This window comes from Saccostrea cucullata, unplaced genomic scaffold, assembly GCF_032062105.1.
Source record: "Saccostrea cucullata isolate Sc308-1 unplaced genomic scaffold, CSIRO_AGI_Scuc_v1 ctg8595, whole genome shotgun sequence".
NCBI classification, from domain to species: Eukaryota; Metazoa; Mollusca; class Bivalvia; order Ostreida; family Ostreidae; genus Saccostrea; species Saccostrea cuccullata.
In genome coordinates this window covers 1-27,316 of record NW_026926297.1, presented here as the reverse complement: position 1 = coordinate 27,316, position 27,316 = coordinate 1, and the positions used below count along the sequence as shown (strand labels likewise).

Here is a 27,316-nt window from a genome sequence, read left to right as displayed (position 1 = left end):
GCTTTGCCTTCTATAATCATATATTTGATGTTTAAAAATAAATAAAAAATGAAATTAAAATAATTGATACATGTATACTTCTTTTATTTACTGGTACACTGTCGCATTTTACAGATTTCAGCATAAGGGTTTCGTGAATACCTCAATCAAAAGATTACAATGGAAAGTGGTTGATTGCTTTACAAAACTGTTTATTAAGGAATTGAACTTTCCTCACCTTTTTATTACCATAACTAGCCTTTTTGACAAAGCCAAGCTGATATAAATATGCCGATGTAAGACTGAACATGCTGAAGCGCCATTTTTATCTGCACTTCTGGTTTTGTTAAGAATTAGATAGATCGTACAAAAGAATTTAATAGATTGTTGGCGTGGAAATGTCGATTTCTATGCGTAAAATACGCAGAAATATGCGTTAACGGAAACACTGATACATGATATAAGAATGGAACCCTCTCAATCCATGAACAATTACTTTATCCATATATTTATGCATACATGTATATAAAAGTTACCCATGAAATTATGTCCTTGGGAACCAATAAAATTTTGCTCGCCCAAGAACATTGAAATCCAAGAATCAAATGATTCAGCAGTATTACGTTTATCTAAGAAATGTTATAAATATAAATATGTTTTTGACTTACATTGAAAGGTTGGTTTATTCATGGTAGCCATGCGTGGACAATAGTGCTGGCCGGGGAATCCATGGATGTGAACCTCCAGGGGCACAGGTCGCACTGAGGGACGGAAGTTGTACAAACCCATCTAAAGAAATACATACATGTAGAAAATGTCTACATTTTTAGCTCTACAGGTCAGACACTAGAAGATCTTATGTAATAGTAAGGTGTTTATCATTCTTTTATCTGTCTTTTTAAAAAACGCTACTCTTCCTACAGATTTGGTCTGATTTCAATATAACTTTAAACTTGGCATCCCAAAGAAACTTCACTAATTAAGATTCATATTAACATTATCATCTGATTTTGAAGAACCAAGTTGTCATGGTTACTGAAAACATAATTTACTGTAAAATACTTTCAATATGCCACTCCTCCTTCCGTTTTGGTCTGATTTCAGTGTAAGTTGGCACCATGAATTTTTAAATTCAAGATTTTACAATTCTGTATGCAGGAAATTTTTCGCTAAGTTTTATTTTTGTCCCTTTCACCCGACCCTCAATTGGATGAATTTAAGGTCAAGATCTAGTAAATAACTTTAGTCTAGTTTTTTGGTGCTAGATCCATTATGACGTCATAATCAATTTCAACTTTCTTTTTCCCGTACTTTACGGCTTTAGCAGAATTATGTAGAAAATGTGGTATTTTCATGACATTCAATTTCAAATCGTATGAAAAGTAAACCGGATACCTATATTAAATTTGAAATTGATTTAAAGAAGAGGCCATGAACATACTAATTACCGTTTTCTGAGAGACTGTAGGCAATCTGGATACATTTCCTTTGTCGAATTTGAAAAAAACTCCCACATTCATGACTGGTTTTCTTAATTTTACATTGAAAATGACAGTTTAAAATACATTTTTTCATCTTGTTTACCAACAAATTATGCCCCGAAACACTTTATTTGACCAAGCTAAAGTTGTAAAGCATCAATAAAGGAATTTATTTCTCAAATTTGATAAATCTGTAGGCACCTTTCATTTACTAGATCTTGACCTTAATACAGGGCAAAATTGTTTGCTAAGTGTGACAGGGCAAAAAATTGTGGGTTGAAAATAACCCCGTTATAAACAGTTCTTATTTTATTGTGAAATTTTTCCAAAATTGAAATCAACTGCTTAGCAATCAAAACTACCTTACCAATAATGCCATAATTGAATCCTGACTTAAAATTCTGCTTGTACCTGCTTGATTCCGAGCCAGTCTGCCAGATCTCGGGCGTTAGCCAGTGCTGTAGACAGACCGACCACCCTGACCGGCTTCTCTGTGTGGGAGGAGATAAAGTTTGTACGGGAAACAATGACCTCCAACACTGGTCCTCTGTCATCACCTAGGGAAGGAAACTAGTTTATAGGACTTAATTCTCTATGTTAATTGGTGTACATGGCCATATAATGATTAAATCAATCAATTTTGTTTGGATTGAAATACTGTTAAACAAATTCAGAAAAAATGATGTGTGATAATATATTAATAAATGATTATATAAAATTTTGAAATGCAAATACACATATTAAAACATTACAAAGTACAGTATACGAGAAAAATTAACCAGGTTAATTTTTCTCTTTTCATCCTCTTATTAGTAGTCAAATTCAAAAGCAGGCAAAATCAATATGTTTAAGAGCCATCTTGTTGTTTGGTAAAAATAACATGGTGGGGAAAATAACCTGTTAAAAAATTAAATAAGCACACATTCAACTTACCCAGTAGATGTATCTCATCAATGACTAGGAGAGACACGGCCTTGACATAACTCCTGGTCTGCCAGCTTCTACTGACCCCGTCCCACTTCTCTGGGGTCGTCACTATCAGGTCAGCATTGGCCACCGCCCTCATGTCAGGAGTTACGTCCCCTGTCAACTCCACCACCCTATAATCATAATATGTGGTTCAGAAAAAAATACACTGTGATTCTGGATAGTAAACATGATCATTCAGTAAGACAGTGGTTCGCCTAGGTTTAATCATACTTACTTTTTACCCAGTTTTTGCTCTATCCTGACCTTCCAGTCTTCCATTCTTTCCCTGACTAAGGCTTTCAAAGGGGCTATATACACAGCCTAAATCAAAAAGTAAGTTAAAAATTTATTTGAATCTTTTGATTCTTCAATAAAGTCATCTTTAAATGATCTATCAGGAATCAGATGATTCTTTCTTTTCAGAAAAGTCTTTTCTCTGTCTGCTGAGATAATGGTTCTGGATAACTTTGGATTTATCAAGAGGCCCAGGGACCATTCTGCTCACCAGTAATTATGCTCAATAGTAACTGAACTCTGTGTTTCATAATCAAAACTGACTCCTAATTAATTAAAGCTGTGTGCTCACCTTAGCTTTGGGATACTCTCTGAACACTCTAAATATAGCCATCTCTGCTGCCACGGTTTTCCCGGACCCCGTGGGGGCCCCCAGTAGGACGTTCGTGTCTGTGTGATACAAGACGTGGAAGATCTGGGTCTGGATCGGATTAAAGTGAGAAAACCTGTAAAGGGCCTCCAGGGCGGGATTGTCTAGGGCAGACTTAGGGAGGGGAGTCAGGTCCAGTAACTCTGTAATAGGAGGTTATTAAGATTTACAGAAACTGGAAAATAACAATTTTTACTTAGAAGCCACACAACATCTCTTTGAGTTACTGTAATAGATTCCCTTTTTCCCCTAAGATTTATCAAGAATAGTTATGAGAATGATAAGAATTGTTACCTGTTTTAAGACACCTGACTTACCTGTGTGAGGGGGATGCCTTTCAGGTAAGATGAGATGTTGGAATGATATTGCACATGAACTCTGAGACCCCAGCCAGCGATCTGACATGGCTCTCACGTAGTACTGGGAGGGGAGGGGCTCAAAGATAGGGATAGTGAACACCAGCTGCTGGGCTTCCCCTGCTAGCACCTGTCAATTGATCACACAAGGAATACATAATGTAAAACCTACAGGTAATAGTAGCTCTCTTTCCTTCTAAGACTTCAGATAAGCTTTAAAATGCATTTTGAAATGTGATATTGAAAATCTAGATCTTTTATCCCACAAAAAAAAATTCAGATTTGGATTAACAAGCACCTGCTTCTGTAGTGACTGGAATAAGTACCTGTTTTTTGTGCAGTAGGAAGTACTCGGAGTGGTAAATGTGATTGTTATCTGGATCCTCCACCCAGATCCAGAACGATTCGGCTGTGCTGCCATGTACCTACATCACAAATAACAGATTTCAAGGTTATATACAACATGGATGTAGTCAAAAAGAGTCCAAATAAACAATACTTGATTTTCAATAATAAAATCTACTACGGTCCAGGTAAGGTACATGTAAAAAGAAAGAGCAGCTGTGTACAGACCTTGTCATCCCATCTGAATTCCGGCTGAATAGAGAGTCTCACTCTTAATACGGTCCGTGTGATTGGCTGAATACTGGCCTCCAGATCCAATGAAGGAAGCTGATTCACACATTTTTTAATCACTCCGCCCATTTTCGGATGGTGAACCATGTGACCTATACATAAATGGCAATACGGTTTCAATTGTCTCAAACAAAGTCCAATGACAAGTAAAACAATTCGGCAAATCATATGTCCTGATTGTGTTTTTATTCAAGTTTCAAATTTAACTTCTTTTACACCTAGTTTCAAGTTATTTTCAACAATTCAGTTGAGTTCAAGATCTAGAACTTTGTACATGCAAGCTTGCGGATTAGGCCTTAACTCTTTTTTAATTCATAATTTCTGCATTAACAATGTATTTAAAACTTTGCCTTGTTTATTTTGCCTAATACTTCTGATTCAAAAATCATTACACAGAAAAATCACCAATTCCGTAATCAATGTCACTGATTTGAATTTTTCCAAATATAACTATCTCCCAAACCTATTTCCTTGGGGTCCATTTCCTTGAGTTTGTCCACGGTCAGTTTCTTGGCCTCCAGCTTGTTGAGGATTTCGCTAGTGAGGAGGGGGAACTGTCGTAGAGGGTTCTCAAACCCCCAGAGTCGCTTGTCTATCGTCTTACACAGGTTCAGAAGTCGCCCCGCCATCACGGGCCAACCTTTCTTCAAACTGACTTCAAACAGTGCTCGGACTATCCTACCAGCATTCTACAATGGTGCCAGGATACAATTTGATATACATACAAATTAATGTCATGGTACAATTAGTTCAGAATTCTCATAAACAATTGTAATGTTGTATAGGGCATTGAATAAATAGATTATTCAGTGAGATAAGGTACTTGTACATGTATTTTCTCAGATATGGGGTCTTAATTTAAAGTTTAAATCAATACTATTTATTTTTGCATGTTCATATTCTCTCTTTAGATACTCCGAAATCCCCCAAATAATTGACAAAATAGACTTTTAAAACAGACTATTACTGCTTAAAATTTCTTACCTGAGCCACATAAGCCTGGTCTGAGACCAGAGAGAATGCGTCCATGTTGTGTCTTGACACGTAGGCCTGTAACAGAATGTTGACTTTACCGTACGTGTTCTCTGATCCGCCGAGCACCTGCATCACACAGATGTTGTGAAGAATGTCATCTAATTCATCCATCTCATCATCTCGGACCTAAACTTCATTAGAAATATCAAAGTACTGCATTCAGAGAGTGTCTTAATGTAAGGTTTAGATGAAAAGGTTCAATGATTAGAGAACAAGTTACCTTAATTTGGTCAAACTCTTGAGACTTGGACAACAGTGCAAATACATCTGCCTCTGTCATAATTTGCTTTAAATGCTCATTCACCACCTGTTAAATTACATTTCAGAAATAACAATGTTAGAATTAATATAAAATCATACCAATTAAAAAAAATACAGAAGTTGTTTAACTGGAACCAAACAGAATCTCACCTCGACCGTGTCATATTTGATGTAGAAGTGGCTGGCAATCCGCCCCTGGTCAGTGGAGGCAAAATAACCAGTCCTCTCATCAAACCTGACCATCTGGGCCTTGTCCAGCTTCCTACCAGCGTCCACAATCAGATCTCGACGATGCTGCTCCAATAACGGGTCATTCTACACAAAACAATGTCCATAACTCAATATTGGTAAAAACACCTAGTATAAACTACATTAGATAAGCCTTTTATTTACAATACATTTAAAAAAGTAATACTGATGGTGCCACACATTTCCATTGTGCAAGAAGAAGTAAGCACCAAAGAGAGAGGACAGGAAAATGAGATACCGAGGACAACAAGGAGAGCATGGTATGGCACCAATAAAATAATCAACACACGATAAGTATCTCCCTTACTTTGATATCCTTGCTCACTCATGTCACTGACCTCCCCCTCATGCTCCTTCATGCTTCATACAGACAGACAAACATACCTCCACAGCATTATAGTTGATACCGTAGACCAGAGGATTGCACCTCATCCTGACATACAAACAGACAAACTTACCTCCACAGCATTATAGTTGATACCGTAGACCAGAGGATTACACCTCATCCTAACATACAGACAAACATACCTCCACAGCATTATAGTTGATACCATAGACCAGAGGATTACACCTCATCCTGACATACAGACAAACAGACAAACTTACCTCCACAGCATTATAGTTGATACCGTACACCAGAGGATTGCACCTCATCCTGACATACAGGTAGGTGTAACTCAGCCACTTCACTGCCTCTTCAATGTTAGTCACTGTACCCAGAGCTATCTGTAATGATAAGCAAGGGGTCAGGTTTTTATTAAGCAAACGAAAACACACGCAGACTGTTATTTACCAAACATACTTCTGTGCTCTTTTTATATTGTTTTATAAAGGTATTAATGGAATTCCAGAGATACACATAATCAATTAAAAATCAATTGGAAAGGGTAAAGATCTTGCTGCTTGGTACATTGTAATTAAAACAAAGAATAATTGAAAGGGCCATCTGAAAATAAAAGCACAGATCATACCTCGGCATTAAGGTTGTCTGTCAGACTGTTCACAAACTGACTCTCTATTGGATTCTGTCGGGTCATCAGTGACAGGTAATGAGAAAGCTTCTCGTGCGCCGTGATGATCGTTCCATGTCCGAACTTGTCAAACTGTGGACGACCCGCTCGCCCAAAGATCTGCATGACATCCAGAATTCCCAGATCTATGAAGGCTCCCTTCTTAGAATCATAAATCTCCTGCGTGGTGAATTCCAAAACCATCGGGGAACAGCTCCTTAAGCTGCTTGTTACGAGATTTCAGTGTCTGAAAAACCAAACATGTCATTCAGTTTTAATGAAACTCACCAATTTTTCTCCGTGTCTTTGCGAGGAGATATTTAATTAACTTGAATTATTACAAGGACTAATATTAACTCACTGATTTTTCTGCCTGCCCATACTGAGCGGACTGCTCTGGAGAGAAGAACCCCATCTCTCCGTTGTTTTTGGCGATTTCTCGGAGGACCATGGCCGTCCTGACAGTGTCATTCCGAGCATGAACAAACACCATCACCTGGTAACCCTGCCTGACTTGTTCCAGGACCTTGTCATAACAAACCGTGTTCATGTCCTGCAGAAACTGAACTTTACTGGTCGCCTTAATTCCTGCGAATTAATCAACGGTAAAATCATATATAATTTAATAAATTTAGATTTTCTCCTGTGAGAGCATTTAATTTTTTTTAAATTTCAAAATTTTATCATTAAACCAAAACTCAAAACTGCATTATAAACAAAATCTGATAAGCATTTGAATGAAAAATTACTCCCTAATTGTTAGACAGAAGCCAGTAACAAAATAAGTTTTCCTTTACCTACAAATGTTTGTCCGAGAGGGACTGGTCTAAACCTTCCATCAAAGAAGTAGAGTCCTACATAAGGATTGACATGAAGGAATCGGGCCACATCAATGTAGTTAGGGAGGGTGGCAGATAAACCAATGATACGAATCATACTTTGGGAGCTCTCCACCTACAGAAAATATATAAAGGTTTCTTTAAACTAACGGGCATGTAGCTTTAGCTGCAAGCTTGCTAAAATGTATGGCAACCCAATGCAAAGTTATATACATTACATACAATAATCATTAGTATTTTTTCATGCAGGGTAGAATTAAGTATAGACTCAGTTACTCAGAATCTATAGGCACTTCAAAATTTGTTACCTTCATCAAGATTTTTTTTCTGAATTACAAGCATACCATTCAGAGATTCAAAGAAAATTTCCAATTAACTAAGATTTCCTTATAAGTGATTTCTTTTATCGCTATTTTTTACTGTATTTAAAACCTCTTTGGGTTCGTGGTCTGTACCTGTCTGATGGTTCTGGCTACCAGGCTCTCTATGACTGACCCTCGGTCATCATGAAGAAGATGGACCTCGTCTATAATTAGTAACTTGACCAGCTGGGTCAGTGCCACATCCCCAGTACTCTTACGAGTCACCACGTCCCACTTCTCTGGTGTTGTCACCAACATCTACAATGGAATAAAACTTTAACTTTACTTTCAATTTAAGATTTACTTCAAAGAAAATCAAAAATTCTCTCTATTCAACCTCTGGTACTCGATGCTTTTATGTGAGAATTCAATGGCGATGAATACATTAGGTAAGTCTTAACAGAATTTGAATCATACATGTAGCATTTCCTTTGCCTAAATTTGATTACAGATTCATAATCAAAATCAGTGGTACCTGTGTTTTCATTATTTCAGACTTTGATAACTGCATGTCTCCTGTAAGTTCCTTGACAGCAATTCCGAGTGGTTCTAATCGACCCCCAAAGTTACGGACCATCTCTGCAGCCAACGCTTTCATAGGGGCCACATAAATTATCTACAATGACAGCAAATGTTTTAACTCTTATGTTTTTCTAATTTAAAGTTTTGTAAAAAATTCCTTTTCTCGGTAAAAAACTATGCCATGAAAATATTCATTTTATTACCTTTTCACTATTTTATTTTGCAGAGACTGACCTTGAACTCATCCTTTTTAATGACCCCCTGTGATATGTGCTGTTTCATCTCATGAAGTATTGTTAACATGGCAATATTTGTCTTCCCAGCACCAGTGGGGGCACAAATCAACAGATTCTCATTCGTCTTGTATGCAGCATCAAATACAACTGACTGGATACGATTCAGGGCCTTGGTGTTCTTAAACGCTAGCTTAGCAACCTGAAACACATATGTTTTTTTCTTTAAAACTGGTGCCTGTACATCAGTCTGATTTTAATATTATGTAACCCTATTCCTCCGTTTGTTTTCCACCTTTCATGTCTAGAAAAGTAGTATTTTTACCAAATCTTAAACAGAATTACTGTTATCATTCTTGCAATTTTCAATTTGATATTAATTATAAGGATAAAACAGACTAAAGCTAACTTCATTTGATATAAGAGAATGACTTGTAATACGTGACTTACATCGTCTAGGTCAGCGATCTGTACCCTCTTGTCCCCCACATTTGTGGCCTGGGCCTCCGTGTGGGGGATCCTGACCTCCTCTGCTAACTTGGTACTCTTCCTGGTGAACGTGTCTGGTAAAACCATCTGAAACAGACTAAATATGTAGCAAAGGAATATCTACTATAACACAAAATTCTTCAAACTCTTATTCAAGAATCTTATTTATCCTCAGTCGAAATTACAGTAAAATAGGCTTGTAGCTAAAGGTGAGTAATTTAAGATTATTATAATTATATCCAGTTAGTTTATTATACATTTAAGTTACAAAGCTTAATAAATGAAAATCATGCCAATGTCAATGTGGTTTCATAATAAGCAGATGTCAGAAATAAGATCTGATACCATAAGATTCAGTATACACTATTTTGCTGAAGGTACTGAATAAAATTAGAATTAATTGAGGACTAGTCTATGGTTACCTTGACTCCTCCAATGAAAGCTGAGGACTGTCTGGCCTCTTCCATGGAGTCGAATACATAGGGATATTTCTCTCGGGGTGTGTAACCTCCCCCTGCCCCCACTGAACATTGGAGCGGGGGCCTTTAATGCAGCTTCTCTGTAATAAGATACAGTGTATGCTTAATATGCAAAATCTCACAAATGTTGCAGAAGCAAGCGCATTTTTTACACCAAAGAAGGTAGAAAAGTAAAGTTACCAAGCATTTTTTTCTTCAAACACTATGATTTATAGGTTATTCTACACTAACATAAAATGCCATACTGATTTTACACTGACCATCACTTAAACAACCAAATAAAAGATAAAAAATAAAATTTAACAAGAAATATTTTCTGGAATACACATGTTTCTACGTACCTTTGAGCCCTGAGTTGCTGAGGATTGAAGAGGAAGCCCACATCTTCCTCCTCCTCGTCTCTCCTCCTGTCTCTCTTCTCCTCCTTCCTCATTATCTTCATCAGATGCTTCTCATCCTCTGTCTGTAAATAGTATAAACTTCTATAATCCTTATTCTTCTTCCTTCTGATGGTTACAATAGAACAATCCTTATCTTAATATTGATTGATTGTATACTGTTTAACCTCCCTCTAGAATCTTTCACTGATATTGAGACGTCACCATTGCCGGTGAAGGGCTGCAAATTTAGGCCTATGCTCGGCACTTACGGCCTTTGAGCAGGGAGGGATCTTTATCGTGCCACACCTGCTGTGACACGGGGCCTCGGTTTATACGGTCTCATCCGAAGGATGCCCCATTTACTCACCTTTTACGACAAGCAAGTGGGTACTCAGGACCTATTCTAACCCAGATTCCCACGGGGCCCTTATCTTAATAATTTTGTCACATAACAGAGGGCGTAACTTTTATTTTATTTGTAGATCTACATTTAACAATCCGTATTTATGTCTGGTATTCTCGGATCTATTACTTACCTGTACAATTACCTGACAGGCATAATTAGATCAGGTAATGGGGGGGGGGGGGGTGTTCTTACCTGTACAGTAACTTGACAGCCATAGGTGGCCTTTTTCTTACCTGTACAGTAACTTGACAACCATAGGTGGGCCGGGTAACTGGTGGCCTGTTTCCTCCATCAGCTTTAGCTCCTAGAATGCAAATCATTATCACATGTTTCAGATAAGTGTCAACAAAGCACTAAATGAACTCTAACTACAACCAAAATAATTTACATCTGTAAAAGACTCTGAAACTAAGCAACCTCTTAGTGTAACTTTTCAAATCCCAAATTCTCTCCCCTTTCCTCAGAATCCAGGGTTTTTGAATCTTTATTTCATTTTTCCAATCTAAACTTTCACTTAGATACATTCATGACCATACGGTTACAAGACATAGAAATATTTTAAGATATTTTCATTTTGGCTACAACTTTCGACTTACTTGTTGAGAAGAACTATACATACGTGTTTGTTTACTGCTCTCTGGTCGAGTTAAAGCTCCCTCTATAATTTTTCTTTTGTTTTGAATCAAACTTTGGATGAGTTCAAATCTGTCAAAGCCCAGAAGCTCAAAGAGCTGCAAAACAAACAAAAAAAACCCACTCTTTTTAATAACAAGATTGAACTTTTGTATCTCTAATATCAATATCTTTATATTCAGATGATATTTTCTTTAAAAGCTCTGAAACCTTTTGCAATGAGACTATAGGTCATGGTTTAAGTTGATAAAAACCTTTACTGACATTAAAGCAAAGAGAAAAAAGGTCAAGGTTATTTTCTTTCTTCATCTGCATTTCTGTGGCTCCCCTCTTTGTTTTTCCCTAAGCAGATGCATTAAATTTTCTAATAGCTTGTTTCACTTTAACGTGTTTGAACATACTCAGAATGCCTACATTATTTTGAAGTTCTTCGTCTGAGTTGGATGCTGTCAGAACATCAAATATGGTGGAGCATAAGTCCTCTCTACTCATACCCAGATAATTTTCCTCCCCAGGAAAATACTTGATTACCTCCCTTTGTAGCCATGACGCATCATACCTACAACATATTGTGTGTGATATTAAATGAACTCCCAGTCATGCTAAAAATAACAAAATATTCTACTATTTTCAACTTGGAAAGAAAATTTGAAATACATGCCAAGCTTTTTCCCCCTTCAACATGTTCAACACAGTAGCAAATCAACATTTGGCTACACCGAAGTGAAAGCTTTACATAAAAAGAAATCTTTAACACTTCAAAAAATTTTTGATTTTGACAATATTCCAATTTATTTTAATTCTAATCTTTTTTGAGAGCCTGATAGTACATAATGCTAAAATCATTAACAAGATAACATAAATTCTAATATTAACTTTAGATATACCTTTCCTTGTCAGGTGATTCCCTCTTGGCAGCGATTGGTTTATGGGGGGAAGCTACATATTTCAGATCCAGCTCTCTCCTCTCACCTTCATCAGAATCCGAACTAAAATCCTCGTCCTCAAAATAAGATTCTGGACTTTGACCTATGAACTTAATGTTCATCCCGAACTCCTTGACACTGGCTTCTCCATCTGCCTCCTGTCGGTCCTGGTTACCAAGGGAATCAAGTGTGTTTTCTGGTAACCATGACACTATTTTGTTGACCAATGAACATGCATTGCTGGCTGCTGAGGCTGGAAATGGTCCGAAGATCTGTCGAAGTTTTGTTGTCTCTTTTTTCCCAACAATATTAGCAGACTTGAGAAGTTCAAACAGGAATGCTGCTGAACTCTCTATTGTCTCTAAATCTGCTTCTGATCCCACTGAAAAACACAAAAATAATTCTTAAGAACAGATCCTATAATATGTTAATTATTACAGTACTTACTTATTACAATAGCTTTGCAAAGAAAAGAGCCTTGAATTTTCATTGATATCTTAAAATGCCTCATTATATTGGTTATTTCTTATTGAATTTAAAAATAATTTACATATAACATTAAAGCATTGAAAGATAAATTGACAGAAGTATGTTCTTTCAAAAGCATATGTTTCAAATTATATTTTTAAATATAGAATGTTCCCTGTTTTCAGCTCTATGATGTATCAAAATACCAGTACCACACCTATTGATTTGGCGTACTGAGTTAGTTCTTTGAGAGCTGCTTTCACTTCCTCCTTTGACACATCAGCTTCTTTGTTTATAACCTCCGTCAGTCGCTGCCAGCTGACAGTATCTGTCTGTTTCTTTGCTGCAAGCTGTCGCTTACGAACTAACTCTTGATGCTCATCATTGAGTGATATCCCTGTGTCTCTGCTAACATTGGCAAATGCTCGTAAAGCTCCCGTCAGTCGCGGTAAGGACGTCATTGCTTTCCAGTGAATTGACTGTTAAATTTATGTTCATCATCAAAATTTAGTCTTATTTGAAATTCAATGAATGTTCAATTAATTAATCTATTAAAATTATAAACAACAATCTATAGTCAGTAATAGCAAGACACTCTCATGACAATAATTACATATGTCAGGATGATATTGCACTATTTCCATCTAGGGTTATACTTACACATTCTTGAAAGTCAACCACATCAATATGATCGCGTGGTGGATTCCAAGTACAATACAGAATATGTATAGCTAAAGATTGAAAAAAGGATAGAACATTCCGAGACAGAGTATGAAATTACCTCAGTGGAGCAATTAGCACTTTCACAATAACTGCAGTAGTACCACTCTTCTGCAGGGCAAATTAATAATTTTTGGTGGATTTTTTGTTTATAGATAATAATTAAATGTATACAGGTGTCTCATTATATCACGGTACTTAAATCTTTTGCATAAAAAAGTGTAATTCACTTTTTTAAATTTAACTTTCATCAAATGATATTCATAAACCAACCTATGGCCTAACTTTTTATCATCAAATTATTTCCCAAGCTTGCATCGTTTAACTTGTAGTCTCTTTTTAAAACAGGAAGTCTTATTTGTCTCCTAAATTGGAGAGTCTCATAATATCGCGGTATGGGAAAACATGGATACCTGAGGTTGACATGGTCTTCAATTCTTATTTTTTATTTTACCATGTAATATTCTACATAAGAAAATAAACAATTATGCGAACTAAAGACTTTCAAACATGAATTTTATATAGATTTCACTAGATTATAAACTTAGTGGGCTAAAAATAATAGTGGATTTCTGTAAAATTACGTTTTATTTGAATAATTTTTTTTCCGACGCATGTTCCAAACTTTTTAAGTTTTTGTAATTCTTCATCCTTCTTCATTCTTCATTAACTTTTTAACTTTTTAATCATCACAAAAATTTACATTAAGATGACAGTCTGATAGTTTATAATGAAACCCGCAATATAATGAGAATCGAGTATATATTTTAATAAAATATATCATTTTGTCCTGCAAAAGAGAAGTAGAGCATTTATCCTGAAACTATACAGGTCTATTGTATGAAAAGATGTTCAAATTAGACCAGTTTTGGTCATGAAAAGATTTTTTTAAAGAATATTTTAATGAATAGGCCTATTTATTTTATTTTTTTTACGTTTGACAGACACTGACTCTTCCAATATGAAAAATTGTTGCAATTTATTATGCCTATTTTTAACATCAAAAGATGAGCATTTTCTGCATACAAGTCGGTGGATGCATTGATTGGAAGCAGAGGAGACTCCATTATTAAAACTAACATGGATTATAACAGAACATTTTTTTAAAAATCATACCGCATCTGTGTGCTTTCACTTTTGTTTCTAGTTATTATCCTACCTCAATCAGACATTTTTTGTGGACTTTATCAATGCTGTAGTCCAGTAGCTGTCTTACCGTGTTTTTATTAATGTTGTAATCTTTATCGAGCACCAATTCCACTGGAGAGGTGTATTATTTCACCATTTTACATCAATATTCACGTGTGCACGAAGTAACCATCTTGCACAATCAGCAACTGCAGAAAACCGGAAGAAGTCCTAATCAAATGAGGCCTAGTAAAAGCTTTACAAAATTTATATAGATTATTTTTTCCCGTGTCAACATCGAGGTCTCTGTGGCGCAATCGGTTAGCGCGTTCGGCTGTTAACCGAAAGGTTGGTGGTTCGAGCCCACCCAGGGACGCTTCATTTTTTTTTCCTAATACTATTTTCTAAACCATTAGAAAATATTTAGTCGAAAAATGGCTTTACTAGAGCCATAAAAAAATGAATTTTGAACTTGAATGGGTCAAGTCTCCATTCATCATTAACTCTTAAATGATGGAAATGTAAATATGAAATCTATTTCATTTGCCAAAATGGAATCTGAACCCATACTTAAACAATGAAATGCAGAGTTACATGTGAAAAAGATTATATAACTTTGAAAAAATATAGCTTTCATGATTTTCTGGAATTGAGAAATATCTTTTCTCAGTACGGGGATTGTCCTTCCCTTTTATGCCTCCATTTTTAGCCCAAATATTCCTTATTTTCTTGAATCGATATTTTTCAGTCTTGCTTGAAAGTTGTTTTACAACGTTTTGAATAATAGAACTCTATGAAAAATTTAACATAACTATTACAACTTAAACACATTTAATTTTTAGCGATAATATTCAATTCTAGCGATCTCAGCACCCTTGCTAATATTGCCAAAATTTAATCCACCCTAAAAATTCAAACAATGAATCATTGACATAGCCCCATCCTCTTTCCAGTGAAAAAAAATAAGATAAAATCTATATACAATCTGTTTCTTTAATTTCTTCAAATTACACATAGTTCTTCCATTACAAAACATCCATCTTCATAAAGTTTTGTTTCTCCAAGCTTCTCAGTCCAAACTACATCCTCCAATAGCTGCAGACATACTTCTGTTTTAAAATACCCCGACCTTTGTCAAGGGTCACTGAATCTATACAGACAGCAGTCACGGTTCATTTGACTCGGTCCCACCTCCAGATTGTGGCATTATCAGACACCGCCAGCATTGTGCTGCCATCTCTTGTGAAGGAAATCTGGCGTATTGGCGTGTAACATTTGGGGTGTGTTAGAATGATGGGTCTGAAAAAAAGAAAGTGGATATGTTTGCTTTGTTTACACTGAATTTATAACTATACATATATTGAGTTGGGTCACATCTGAATTACTGTAAGTTGGGTTCCTTCTGACTTAATTTGATTGAGTGAGTCACATTTGACTTACTTTGATTGAGTTGGGTCACTTTTGACTTACTTTAACTGAATTGGGTCAAATTTTACCTTCTTTGACTGAATTGAGTCACATTTGACCTTCTTTTACTGAGCTGGGTCACATTTGACTTACTTTAGGTTGGGTCCTTTTGACTTACTTTGATTGAGTTGAGTCACATTTGACTTACTCTGATTGAGTTGGGTCACATTTAACTTACTTTGCTTGAGTTGAGTCCCTTTTGACTTTCTTTGATTGAGTTGAGTCACATTTGACTTACTTTGATTTGAGTCCCTTTTGACTTACTTTGATTGAGTTGGGTCTCATTTAACTTACTTTGAGTTGAGTCCCTTTTGACTTACTTTGATTGAGTTGGGTCACATTTGACTTACTTTTAGTTGAGTCCCTTTTGACTTACTTTAATGAGTTGAGTCACATTTGACTTACTTTGATTTGAGTCCCTTTTGACTAACTTTGTTTGAGTTGGGTCACATTTGACTTACTTTGAGTTGAGTCCCTTTTGACTGACTTTAATTGAGTTGAGTCCCTTTTGACTTACTTTGATTGCACTGGGACACATTTGACTTATTTAAGTTGAGTCATGTTTGACTAACTTTGATTGAATTGGGTTACATTTGACTTACTTTGAGTTGGGTCCCTTTTGACTTACTTTGATTGAGTTGGGTCACATTTGACTTACTTTGATTGGGTTGGATCTTCAAGATCAAGATCCCATACATAAACCTTGCCAATCTGATTTCCTAATGCTAGCACCTGTCAACAAAATAAAAATATTGTATTTTTTATTTTATGCGACATGAATTTTTGTCAACATGTTTGGAAATTCAATAAATGAAATTAATATATTTTAGATTTGCAGGAGGGGGTCAAATGGAAGTGTACATGTACATTGTACATGTATATATGTATAATTGTATATATACAATACTTAATATGGTAGAATTAATATTTAAAAAGATGTCCATATATTAAACCTTTAATATCATATATAGATATCTCCAAATATACCATCTTATCATATGCTTATTTACATGTGACTGGCTAAAACAAAATTGAATGAAAACACCTGTCTATAACACAATAAACCTGCAGAAAACTTTATAAAATGGCAATTTGTATCAGGATACATTTTGATAAATCACATTTTTTTTTCTTTTTTTAAAATCATTATGGAAATTCCAACAAATATTATTGATCTTCCAAATGGTCTCTATAATTTGTACTAAGCTGTGTACTTCTGACAAGAAAATTTACTTTATCAAGAAAATAATTCATGTTTCATGTCAGCAAAACTCTATAGTGATAACTTTATTAACTGCAAGTGTGTCTGAAGGCTGGGGAATAAATTGACCACATTTAAGATATGCAAAGACACAGTGTCCTGAACACGTTCATGCTCATTAGATATGCAGTGATTAGTGTAATCTGAGGACCTCTAATTAGAATTAGGGTGGAAACTCTGTCATAATCAGGAAAACTTTTATTTTGGGATAGTTTTGTAGCGATACCTTCCACTTTCACCATGTGAAGGACAATTTGTTTTCATGAATTCTTTACTGAGTTGAGGAGGAAATTAAGTTGATATCAGTGTACTGTATGTAAGGGGGACAGTTAAAAACATGGAGACTTGTGGCTAGACGACTAATCAGTTCTTCATGATAAGACAGTGAAGGAAAAAAATCTCCATTTTCCATTCTTTTTGTATATGAGAGGAGGAACAAAGTCATATCAGTGTGTAGCACCTTACATAAGTTTTGGGAACTGCAATGGCCTTCTATGAGGACACCACAAGGTTCATTGCATGTGTTGGTGTTCTTTTAATCTGGACTATTCCTTCCTCCCAGGGTTGTATGAAAGGGTGTGTTTGTGACAATTCCACTGTGTCCTGTACTCAAATTTTAACCTTTAGTGCTTTTACATTTCAACCCAAAATTACTAAACTCAACATAACTCTCAGCTATCTGGGACCTCATCTACAAACCTCTTTTTCTCCCTACATGGATTTAGAAGAGCTTTATTTATCAAATAACAGACTTCACGTGCTGGATGGAAATATATTCAAGTTCCTCAGAAGACTGAAATACCTTGACCTTAGCATGAATCACCTAGTGCGCCTTGACAACCACATTTTTCAACATTTGTCGTCTCTAGAAGTTTTGGATCTCAGCCACAATGACTTTTTTATTCTGCCGGACATTCCTTTCAGATACCTCATTAACCTTAGAGTTTTTAACATGAGTTTTAACCAATTACAGAACCCTAAACTAGGACTTAGATTTCAGGTCATGACCTTCTTAAATGTCCTTGACCTCTCAGCAAATAACTTTACTATCATTGGTAAGGACACATTTGAAAATACTCAAGGATGGTCTGATCAAGTTCCAAAGCATGTCAATCTGTCTAACTGTGCAATCTCAGTGATAGAACCTGACACTTTTGTCTACCCAGTGAGAATGGAGCTTCTGTCAGTAGCAGGGAACCCTGGGATAGGCGTGGAAAATCTCACAGACATGTTCAACTCCTCTCATTTCGAACAACTAAAACATCTAGATATCTCTGATATGAACCTGACTGATGTTACTGATCTTATTCCAATGTTCAGTAGAACCTCTTTGTCTGAACTAAAAATAGCCAGGAACAACCTGCGGGAAATCCCCCTAAGTCTGAGGGACTACCTCCGTCGTCTCACAGTTCTGGACATCAGCTATAATCAGCTGGACAAACTTTCCAATGCTGTGACTGAAATTGGTGGACTCCTTTATCTGGATGCCTCACATAACAAAATCACTGAGGTAGGTCGATCACTTAGATAATTCATTTACTGTTGTACCATTACCTTAATAAAATGTGTGTTGTTTTATTAAATTAAGCATGGGGCATTCAAAATCTAAAATGTTTATGCTACACCATGTGTTTCTATTTGTATTACAAGTACAATCAAACCATTTACTTCTAATTGTTGAGAAACTTTTCTCAGTATTCTGCAAACAATTAAAATTGAGTGAATTTGAGGTAGCAAAACTGACTGAGCACATCATTCAAAATTGTTATCCTTTCAGATAGATGAAACTTTCAAACAATCTCTGACAAACCTCCACACCCTGAGACTTTCTCACAATCGCCTTGGAGACAACTCAGTGTCTGTAACCAACAGTGAGGCCCTGATATTGCTGGACCTCAGCTTCAATGAAATGACACACTACCAGGCCCCCAGCACACTGAGAAACCTAGAGGACCTACTGCTGTCTGGAAACCGGATCAGAAACATCTCGTCCATGACTGGCCTCCACAACCTTCGGAGGTTTGACATCAGTCAGAACAGCCTGATCCAGCTCCCAGAATTCCTCTTTCTAGACTCCAGGAAGTTAATCCAAACAAACTTCAGCTCCAATAAGATAGCAGTGGTCAATCATCAAACATTCCGTCCAAAGTCACCTGATGTGATTGATCTGTCTAATAACAAGCTAGTGAGATTGAGGAATGCTGGCTGGAAGACTGCCAAATCTATAGATCTCCATGGTAACAGGATCAGTGAAATGGATGACCAATCATTTTATGCCATGTATGACCTGAAAGAGTTAGATCTTAGCCAAAATAATCTCAGTCAACTCAATCCAGCAGTTTTTGTCTTTTTGAGTGACCTGATGGTTCTTCAATTACAACACAACATCATCTCTAATGATATTGAACTTTACAATACAATGCAATCATTATATCAGATAAAAAGTGTTGATCTGAGCCACAATAAATTCAGATACTTGACTGAGGGAACTTTCAACTCCTGTCCAAACTTGGAGAAAATCAGCATGAGTGATAACCCTATCCATCTTCTCCACTCTTCCACTTTCTCTGTGCTGAAGAAACTACAAGAAGTGGATTTTTCCAACAGCAATTTCTTATGTGGATGTGAACTCATTGGTTTCCAAGAGTGGATGTTAATGACAAAAGTCAGAATTATCCACCAATCCAACAGCAGCTATGTATGTAAGTCCCCAATCCACAGGCTAGGAATGGATGTTAGGAGTTATGAAATGAGTGACTTTGAATGTGATGAGACCCTGTTCTACGTTACTGTGTTTTCCTCTATAGCAGCGGGTATCATGGTGATAGGTGCTATCGCGGCTCTCATTTACTACTACTGCTGCAAAAATAGAACACAGAAATCAGATGAAATGTACAAACCAATCATGAATGGGAGTGTTCCTTTGAAAGAGGAAAAGAAAAGAAGAGGCATTCCAATAGAAATTCTAAAGAATGCAGATGCCAGTGAAGTGGAGAAACTCCTTAAAGCAGAATATCGAAGAAAGAAGGAACCTGAGATATCCCAGAAAATGAAGGTCAAGGAGGATCCCAAGAAAAAGAGGCAGAAAAAGAACACAGTAGAAAACAGGATCACAAAAGATATGATCAGGTACCCTGGGATTCAACGTGATGTGAGAACATTACCGAGGAGGATAGAAAATCGGTATGTGGATAGACGCGATTACTACAGACCAATGCCATCACGTCCTATCTACAACCCCTATCTGTACGACCGCAGTAAAAGCCAAGTGGACCTATATCCACCTTCAAGAAGGTCACAATATTACGGATACAGGGAGAGACCGAGAAACCCCTACTACATCGCCCAGAACGTAGATATCATTCGGCGCCCTCGACCCAGATATAGTCAGAGCATGCCAGATATGCTGAACAGAATAACCACCCTCCCCAAGCCCCGCCCCCCTAGGGAGCCTCATTATATCAGGAGAGATCCAAGAACTGAGGAAAGTGCTTATGACGTGAGGGCTTTTAATGATCCAGCTTACAGGCCGTGGGCGGATCAAGAGAGGTGGGAAGAGAGTAGAAGGGAATACATAGCTCCTGCAGATATCCCCCCTGAGCCCCCCACAATTCACTCTGGATATTACACGATCTCGGCTAAAACAGCAGAAAGGGGAAGTGGAAATAGAACTCAGTGGATATAATGTACATCTAGCATAGTTTATATTAGTATTGAATTGAACGGCTAAGCTTTTTTGAAAAACAAGTTTTTTTTTTCATGTATGCACAAAGAATTCTTGGAAATTTATTTATCCTACCTTTTGTCTATGTACACTGTATTGTTATAAATGATTTTATCTACATAATTATTAGTTTTAGGTATAATAATAAAATATATAGTGTAACTCCAATTTGTACTGGTATTCATAACTGGCTTAATGCTGCATATCGATTTATTATCAAAGTTATATAATTTATATATATCCATGCCAATCTCTGCATAAATATTCTTACTGTGCACTGGTGTTCTTTTTAGCACTTTCAACCAAAAGAAAGATAAAACTAAAAAAAATTAACTCCTTAGATTAGTTAACACATTAATAAGCAATAGGGCATAATTATTTTTTTTGGTTAAATGAAATTTACATAATATGAACACCTGGTATTATTTTTACTTGACATCATGGACAATATGGGGGAAGGAACTAAAGTCTGAAAGCCTTCCCCCTCCCCTATGTATTTAATTTATTTCTGCAATCCTTTTAAACTTTTGGGATAGATGTACATGCATTAAGTCATTTATGATGGAATGACACCACTAACCTTCTGCCAGAAATCCAAACCAAACCTCATGTACCAAATGTCGCAGTCCTTGTAGTCAAAGCGATGGAGGATGGACACCGTGCTGTCACTCAGCTTCAGGGGGTAGTTAGGATCCGACAGGGGGCCGGGCTTCCAACAAATGATACAGTTCTCACAGGACTACAAGACAGAAAGTGAAAATAGATCTCAATAAATAATAAAAAGCTAACAATTTTATGTACCGTTTATACTCGCCTATAAGTCGGTCCGCCTATAAGGCGGTTGTATTTAATAAGCTTATATATCAGAGGGACTGACCTCATATAATATCATTCATTTTATAGCTTGCCTTTAAGTCGGACATAGAGTTTTGGACAAGAGATTGACTCCCAAAAATCTGACTTATAGGCGAGTATATACGGTACGTTTAAATTTACATGGGGCCATGATTCAAAGAAACAAAATCACAAGACTAGATTTAAATGATATTCAAACCTAACTTTTATTTTTACTTCATATATTTATTAACTAGATTTTTTACTCTTATCACTGATAAGAGTTCATTCTTAGGCACTGTAATTTTGTGAAAGTATGTGCAAATAAATTTTTTAAAAATTCTATTTTTAGAATGATGTTATTTCCAAATTGCTGAGTGGAACAGAGTATAAAGTATCAGGCAACATAAAAAAGTACTAGTGTCATATTTCAGTTTAGTTATTTTAATTAGGCACAATCTCCAATCAAATTTTTGGGGGTTGTACTTATGTACAAACACTGACTATAATAAAGTTTGTGTACTTTTCTTTAAACATTATGCTGATGCACAAAAATGAACTATAATCATATCTAATTATAATATTTCAGCACCGATAGAGATTTACCTTTGAGAGTATAAAATTGCCAAACCATCGTACACAGTCTACGTAATTTCTGTGTATATCTCTGGTGGAGAAGTCTGGGAAATGTTGAGCAACAGTAGGGAAGGGTCTGTAGGAAAATTAAAACAAGAATTAATTAATCTTAAGTCAATTTAGATAGCTAAAGATTACCATCGTTCTATGCTGTATCTACAAGTGATTAACCACTGCAAAACTGAGGGATTTCTGAAAGAGCATTTTTCTACTCCCTGCTTTCAAGAATTTTTCACTCATAACGAGATGCCACCACTTTCTGGGGAGGACTGTAAATTTAGACCTTTACTCAGCACTTACAACCTCTGAGTAGTAAGGTTACTTTTTTGTGCCAGCACTTACTGTGACACATGACTTCAATTTAAAGTTTCATCTGAATGACTAGTCTCCACATCCCGATGTGGGATTCAAACCTGTGATGTAAGGATCATGTCCTTACTCCAACACTCTAGAACAAAGGCTCTAACTTCTGTGCCATGCAGTTGACACTGTATTGTATTAGAACATTACTTAACCTGTTGGTTTTTGCTGCATTGTATGTGTATGAATCCTTCATCGCAGTTTGTATGGCCTCTGTGTCAGTTTTCCAGATCTTGAGGGAGTGGTCCATACCACAGGTGGTGATCATACTCCCAGTTATATTGAAATCCTACAAACAAGAAGTGTCAAATTAATTTCAGAGTTGTGGAAAACTTTTTCAGATAGCCTGTCATTTGGACTGTCATGAAAACAAAATAAGCCGATCCGAAGTGATTTTTGTCGGTCCGAAATAGTAAGCCGCAAAATGAAAAAAAAACCTTAATATTTATCCACTATATATTAAACACATCTTTTTAATAAATCATGTTAATAATGATACAAAATTCAGTCTCCATTTCCAAATCCTCTTCTGTTTTCTTTTAATTTTGCATTTATAACAATACAAGATACCAACGCTTTTGGGCAGGTCACAATGCTAATGCAGCAGAGTGAGTGCAACTTTTTTTATAACCATTTATGGATTTTGGAATTATATAAACCTAGAAAATTGGTCTAGAAATTGCAAAAATTCTTTGCATCGATAATAAAGATATCAACACGATCGGTAAAAAAAAAAAAAAGAAAATCCGGGACAGTCGGGTGTAAATACTAGATTTACTGCTTTCCCCACCTCTGCTTGAATTCTTTCTGTTAAAATTTTTCATATTTAGCTCCTCTAAACTTTATTTTTTTCTTTGATGCATTTTCTACCTCATTCTGCCCAGTTGTAAATTTAATAGGCCACGAGAACCATATTAGTTTCGCTTTCATTTACAGCCTCGATCTCGTTTAAAGAAAAGGTATACGCAATCGCACATAAGGTATGAAAATTAAGACGGGAAATGCACAGATGATAAATGGAAAACAATAAACTTTAACCAAAAAAAGGGGCCGGTCATTTGGACCGACATTGATAGCATTTTTACCGGTCATGCGAATTTTTTGTCGGTTTTGCCGGCATGACCGACAGTTTTCCACAACTCTGAATTTACTTCACTAACAAATGATACACTGTAAACAAATCTACTTCATATTCAAAGTTTACTTTATCATCAGATTTATTTTCACAGTGATCTTCACATAAAATAGGAATTTGCTAATTAAGGGTGTGAACTTTCTGCACTAAATATGTGAACTTACTGCACTGAGTACTTCATCTCTGTGACCATCCACTCCACCAAACTTCACCACACAAACATCAGTCTTTACATTCCATAACCTTATGGTGTGGTCTGCAATAAATGAACAAAGCCTTGTATCTTTTCTCTGAGCTTGCAGATATTTCAGTGCATCTTTCTTTATATCAAATTATTTTTAAAATAACTAATATTCAAAACAATTCTAGATCACTGACCTTTGGATGCTGAGAGTAACATGTTTGGGTCTCTTGGGTGAAATTTAAGCTCATTGACTGCTATACCATGTCCAACAAAATGCTGTAAAAAAATGAAAAACATTCTAACATACTCAAGAACTATAAACCAGTCCCATATTTCAGCTACAGTAAATTTAAATAAATCTTTAAGGACATCTCTAATTGCATTGTAACATGTCTGTTTTACGTTATATTTATCAACTGAACTTCTCTGTGAAAAATATATGACTTCAATATATTAAGCAGATAGACATTAAAAACTTGTTCTGTATGCATGTTCTGGGATAAATGTAAATCAGAACTAGAGAATAAAAAAAATATACTGACATGCAAAAAAACCGCAACACCCTATTTTAGGGGGAAATAATTATGTAAAGTAAAGAATTTTGTATCTTAAAATTATGAATATCTTCAATTTGGTAAACATTGGTAATTTAATGGTTGAACGATTTCCATACCATAACCCGAAGACAAGTTTGAGTCTGCTTAACAGAAATAAAAAAATGCATGTCTAACAAAACATTTGGCAATAATATGCAGTTTTAAGGGTTTTTTACTGTTCATCATAAGTAGTGCAGCAATATTTCAAAAAATAAACTCTCCTTTCGTTTCCCATAACAATGCTAAGCTACTTGAAAATGGCTTATGTACGCATTTCCATAGCTCTAGCTGGAAATTTCAATGTAAAGGTGATGGAGAGTTGCTGATGCAAAATTTCACTACATTACGCCTCAACAGGGTCTTAAGTATCATATGCATTAAGGACAGTCCTTGTTCCGGAAGTCCAAGGGTAGCTACACTGCTCTAAGTTAGAGAAAATTCGACCTAATCATCTGAAAAACAGGCATTTAAAAATGCCAAAGAATAATTCCTTCACTCAGATCTCGATATTAATGAACCTATTGTATCGTAGAAATTAAGCTGCAATTGTTGTTTAGGGCAGTCTTGGGCGTTTTACTTGAATGGCTGGGAGGGGGGTGTTTATAAACAGTCATATTTTACTTAGTAAACAGATAAAAATTTAACATTTTTATCAAATCTTTGATGTTCTGAAAAGTGAGTTTAGCCTTACCTTATTCGCTTTTGAAAATTATAAGATAAAAAAATCAAACATTTGTAGATTACTGCTTGTTGTGTTTCTTTTGCGTGTCAGTATAAAAATGTACAAACCTTGACACAGCAGAGAGCTATGGGACTTAGAATCCTGATTATCCCCCTCAGACCAGCCACAGCGACCAATGGTTGGCCAGTAACATTGTCATATGACCAGGCACAGCAGTAGAAATTCTCATCTGTCTGAGTACGTCATCAAGGACTGATAGTAAAATGACAACGTGCCTAGACTTATGTCTGTGATCAAAGAACAATGTCAGATCAAAGCTTTAATTCTAAACTAAATGAAACTGGGGTGAAAATTCCCTGTATACAGTATATTAATGTGGATTGCTTCTGTATTAATACATAAGAGGATACGCATGGATCTGCATAAGCCTGTACTAGCTTTATTTTCCCATTCTCCTGGAGTTCGTAAATTGTTACCTGCATATAAAAAAGAAGGTAATCCAAGAGTATACAGCTTACCTCAAAGAAGCTTTCAGTAAGATATAACATCTAATGTTAATTCAATATCCAATATTATCAGTAACCTACATGTCCTGATGTAGCTTATATATAGTCAGAGTTACATACCCTGTTGTGGCCTACAGATGCAAATATAATGGGTTCCCCCTCCTTGGTGTGACGATTGACGTCGATTCCAAAAATTGGCTGCCCATGATCTTCCTGTTAATTTTGTTTCAATAAGATTTTTGAAATTGAAAAAATGTTAGGACTAGGTTAAAAGAACGAGAGGAAGAAAAAAAATGATGAAATAATATTCCTTTAATGCCTACAGTAATATAATGAATGTTTATGTATATTCAAACCTCATTAACTAAAATTTAATTATCTCATGTACAGTAATGCATTAATTAACATTAAAATAACGATTAGTACATTTGCTTAGAACATTAAGACTAAGTAATTACATCAGTTTGAAACAATGGAATAGAATACAAAAAAACATTGGTAACGGTTACAAAACCTTGACAAAGTTTGTGCATTTGAATTGCAGTTTAGGCCTCCATTTTTTGTTTCTGCCCCTCCCCCTCCGTCCCCCTACTCCTTGTGTGGGGGTGTCACTTCTAGTGGAGACATCCTCCATAATGGTGCTGGCACTGGCAGTAGATGATATGTCATCCTAAAAATAAAATATGTGGAAGTATAATTAATTCATATCAGAGAACAGAATATTGTAATATTCACAGATCTTTATAGAGTCAATGGTCAATAGGATATCAGCATATATGCTAGTATAAATTATTTTTATTATAATAGATGTGCATTGTATTTTTTGAATATTTTTATACACTTATATCAGGCCTCTTGACACAAGAAAATTGAATTGTTATGCTGTTTGTCAAATATAAATGTAACCTGATCATCTCCAGATCCATCGGCATTTAGATTGAGCGACATACGAGATTTCTTTGTACACAAATTCGGCACATTGTCTTCGCTGTCCGACATTTTTCAACACTCCGCTTGATATTGTCACGTGATAGTCACATGATTAGAATAAATTTCGCGCCATTTTTTTCGGTTTTGAAAAGCAGTTTTTATTTTAATTTTAATAAATATATTTCCTTTAAGTTAATCGTGATCAGGGTTTTTAACACAAATATTTTAGAAAGCGGTATTTGCAAATTTTTATCGTCTAAAAATTGAATGATTGACTCAGAATTTGATGATGCAATTCAATGAAACGAGGAAAATGGTTTTTTCATAAACATTTCACAACTTTGTCTTTTTTCTAACATTTCAATTGCCTAACTTATGCACGGTATAGAGAACAAGACCACGTAGCTTAACTGGTTAAAGCACTCGACTTTTAATCGAGGTTATGCGAGTTCGACTCTCGTCGTGGTCCGATTATAATTTTTGGCATTTTCTAATTTCTGTATAGGCCCATGGTAAGGTACAATTCATAACCGGAGGCATATTAAAACACCCCTTAAAAATAAATCATGGTTCCTTCTTTTAAAAAAGAAATTATTAGATCATATAATGTGCAATTAAGGCATTCAAGGTTTTCGAGGAATGACTCAAATTTGCAAGCCAAGTTTTGTTTTCACACACAGTATAAATTTATTTTTTCTTGTAATCATATTGTTTCAATTTCAATTTATTTATTGATTCACCAGACATGTTGGCATACAACCATGTTACATAGATAT

The 27,316-nt window shown here is 35.8% G+C and overlaps 3 protein-coding genes and 2 non-coding genes across 5 annotated transcripts; 3 read left to right on the top strand and 2 right to left on the bottom strand.

Moving 5' to 3' along the window:
- Positions 1-647: 647 nt before the first annotated feature.
- On the bottom strand, positions 648-12,849 carry LOC134271325 (activating signal cointegrator 1 complex subunit 3-like; the record flags this gene model as incomplete). Its single annotated transcript, XM_062753550.1, is given in 29 exon segments — positions 648-768; positions 1,872-2,017; positions 2,394-2,560; positions 2,665-2,750; positions 3,016-3,236; positions 3,411-3,579; positions 3,776-3,874; positions 4,023-4,177; positions 4,549-4,774; positions 5,070-5,246; positions 5,341-5,427; positions 5,532-5,696; positions 6,237-6,356; positions 6,602-6,818; positions 6,820-6,887; positions 7,002-7,228; positions 7,438-7,594; positions 7,935-8,099; positions 8,317-8,457; positions 8,598-8,798; positions 9,047-9,172; positions 9,508-9,597; positions 9,599-9,644; positions 9,906-10,027; positions 10,584-10,654; positions 10,970-11,081; positions 11,398-11,542; positions 11,871-12,291; positions 12,595-12,849. Coding segments are annotated over 29 exon segments (4,492 nt in total), but the record flags the coding sequence as incomplete, so codon positions are not given.
- A 1,678-nt stretch (positions 12,850-14,527) lies between these two features.
- On the top strand, positions 14,528-14,601 carry Trnan-guu (transfer RNA asparagine (anticodon GUU)). The gene has a single exon. It is a non-coding gene; the product is annotated as a tRNA-Asn (tRNA).
- A 599-nt stretch (positions 14,602-15,200) lies between these two features.
- On the bottom strand, positions 15,201-26,626 carry LOC134271324 (polycomb protein eed-B-like). Its single transcript, XM_062753548.1, has 12 exons — positions 26,517-26,626; positions 26,125-26,280; positions 25,731-25,823; positions 25,515-25,580; positions 25,212-25,337; positions 24,021-24,102; positions 23,807-23,898; positions 22,663-22,796; positions 22,118-22,223; positions 21,258-21,416; positions 16,351-16,424; positions 15,201-15,524 (listed from the first exon to the last, which is right to left on the bottom strand). Exons 1-12 carry the CDS (start codon positions 26,607-26,609, stop codon positions 15,398-15,400), a joined length of 1,308 nt encoding a protein of 435 aa, XP_062609532.1. The 5' UTR covers positions 26,610-26,626; the 3' UTR covers positions 15,201-15,397.
- Positions 17,130-20,950, top strand: LOC134271323 (chaoptin-like). Its single transcript, XM_062753547.1, has 2 exons — positions 17,130-18,463; positions 18,731-20,950. The coding sequence occupies exons 1-2, from the start codon at positions 17,438-17,440 to the stop codon at positions 20,636-20,638; spliced, it is 2,934 nt and encodes a 977-aa protein (XP_062609531.1). The 5' UTR covers positions 17,130-17,437; the 3' UTR covers positions 20,639-20,950.
- A 309-nt stretch (positions 26,627-26,935) lies between the features above and the next one.
- Positions 26,936-27,009, top strand: Trnak-uuu (transfer RNA lysine (anticodon UUU)). Its single transcript has one exon. It is a non-coding gene; the product is annotated as a tRNA-Lys (tRNA).
- Positions 27,010-27,316: the final 307 nt, after the last annotated feature.

Bases quoted from the DNA above. Each gene is read 5' to 3' on its own strand.
- LOC134271324 (XM_062753548.1), bottom strand. From the start codon at position 26,609: ATGTCGGACAGCGAAGACAATGTGCCGAATTTGTGTACAAAGAAATCT. The intron at 23,899-24,020 runs GTCAGTGATCTA...CATTTATTGCAG, and splicing joins GTTACTCTCAGCATCCAAAG to ACCACACCATAAGGTTATGG. The intron at 16,425-21,257 runs GTTAGTGGTGTC...TTTTGTTGACAG, and splicing joins GTTTGGATTTCTGGCAGAAG to GTGCTAGCATTAGGAAATCA.
- LOC134271323 (XM_062753547.1), top strand. From the start codon at position 17,438: ATGGCCTTCTATGAGGACACCACAAGGTTCATTGCATGTGTTGGTGTT. The intron at 18,464-18,730 runs GTAGGTCGATCA...TTATCCTTTCAG, and splicing joins CACATAACAAAATCACTGAG to ATAGATGAAACTTTCAAACA.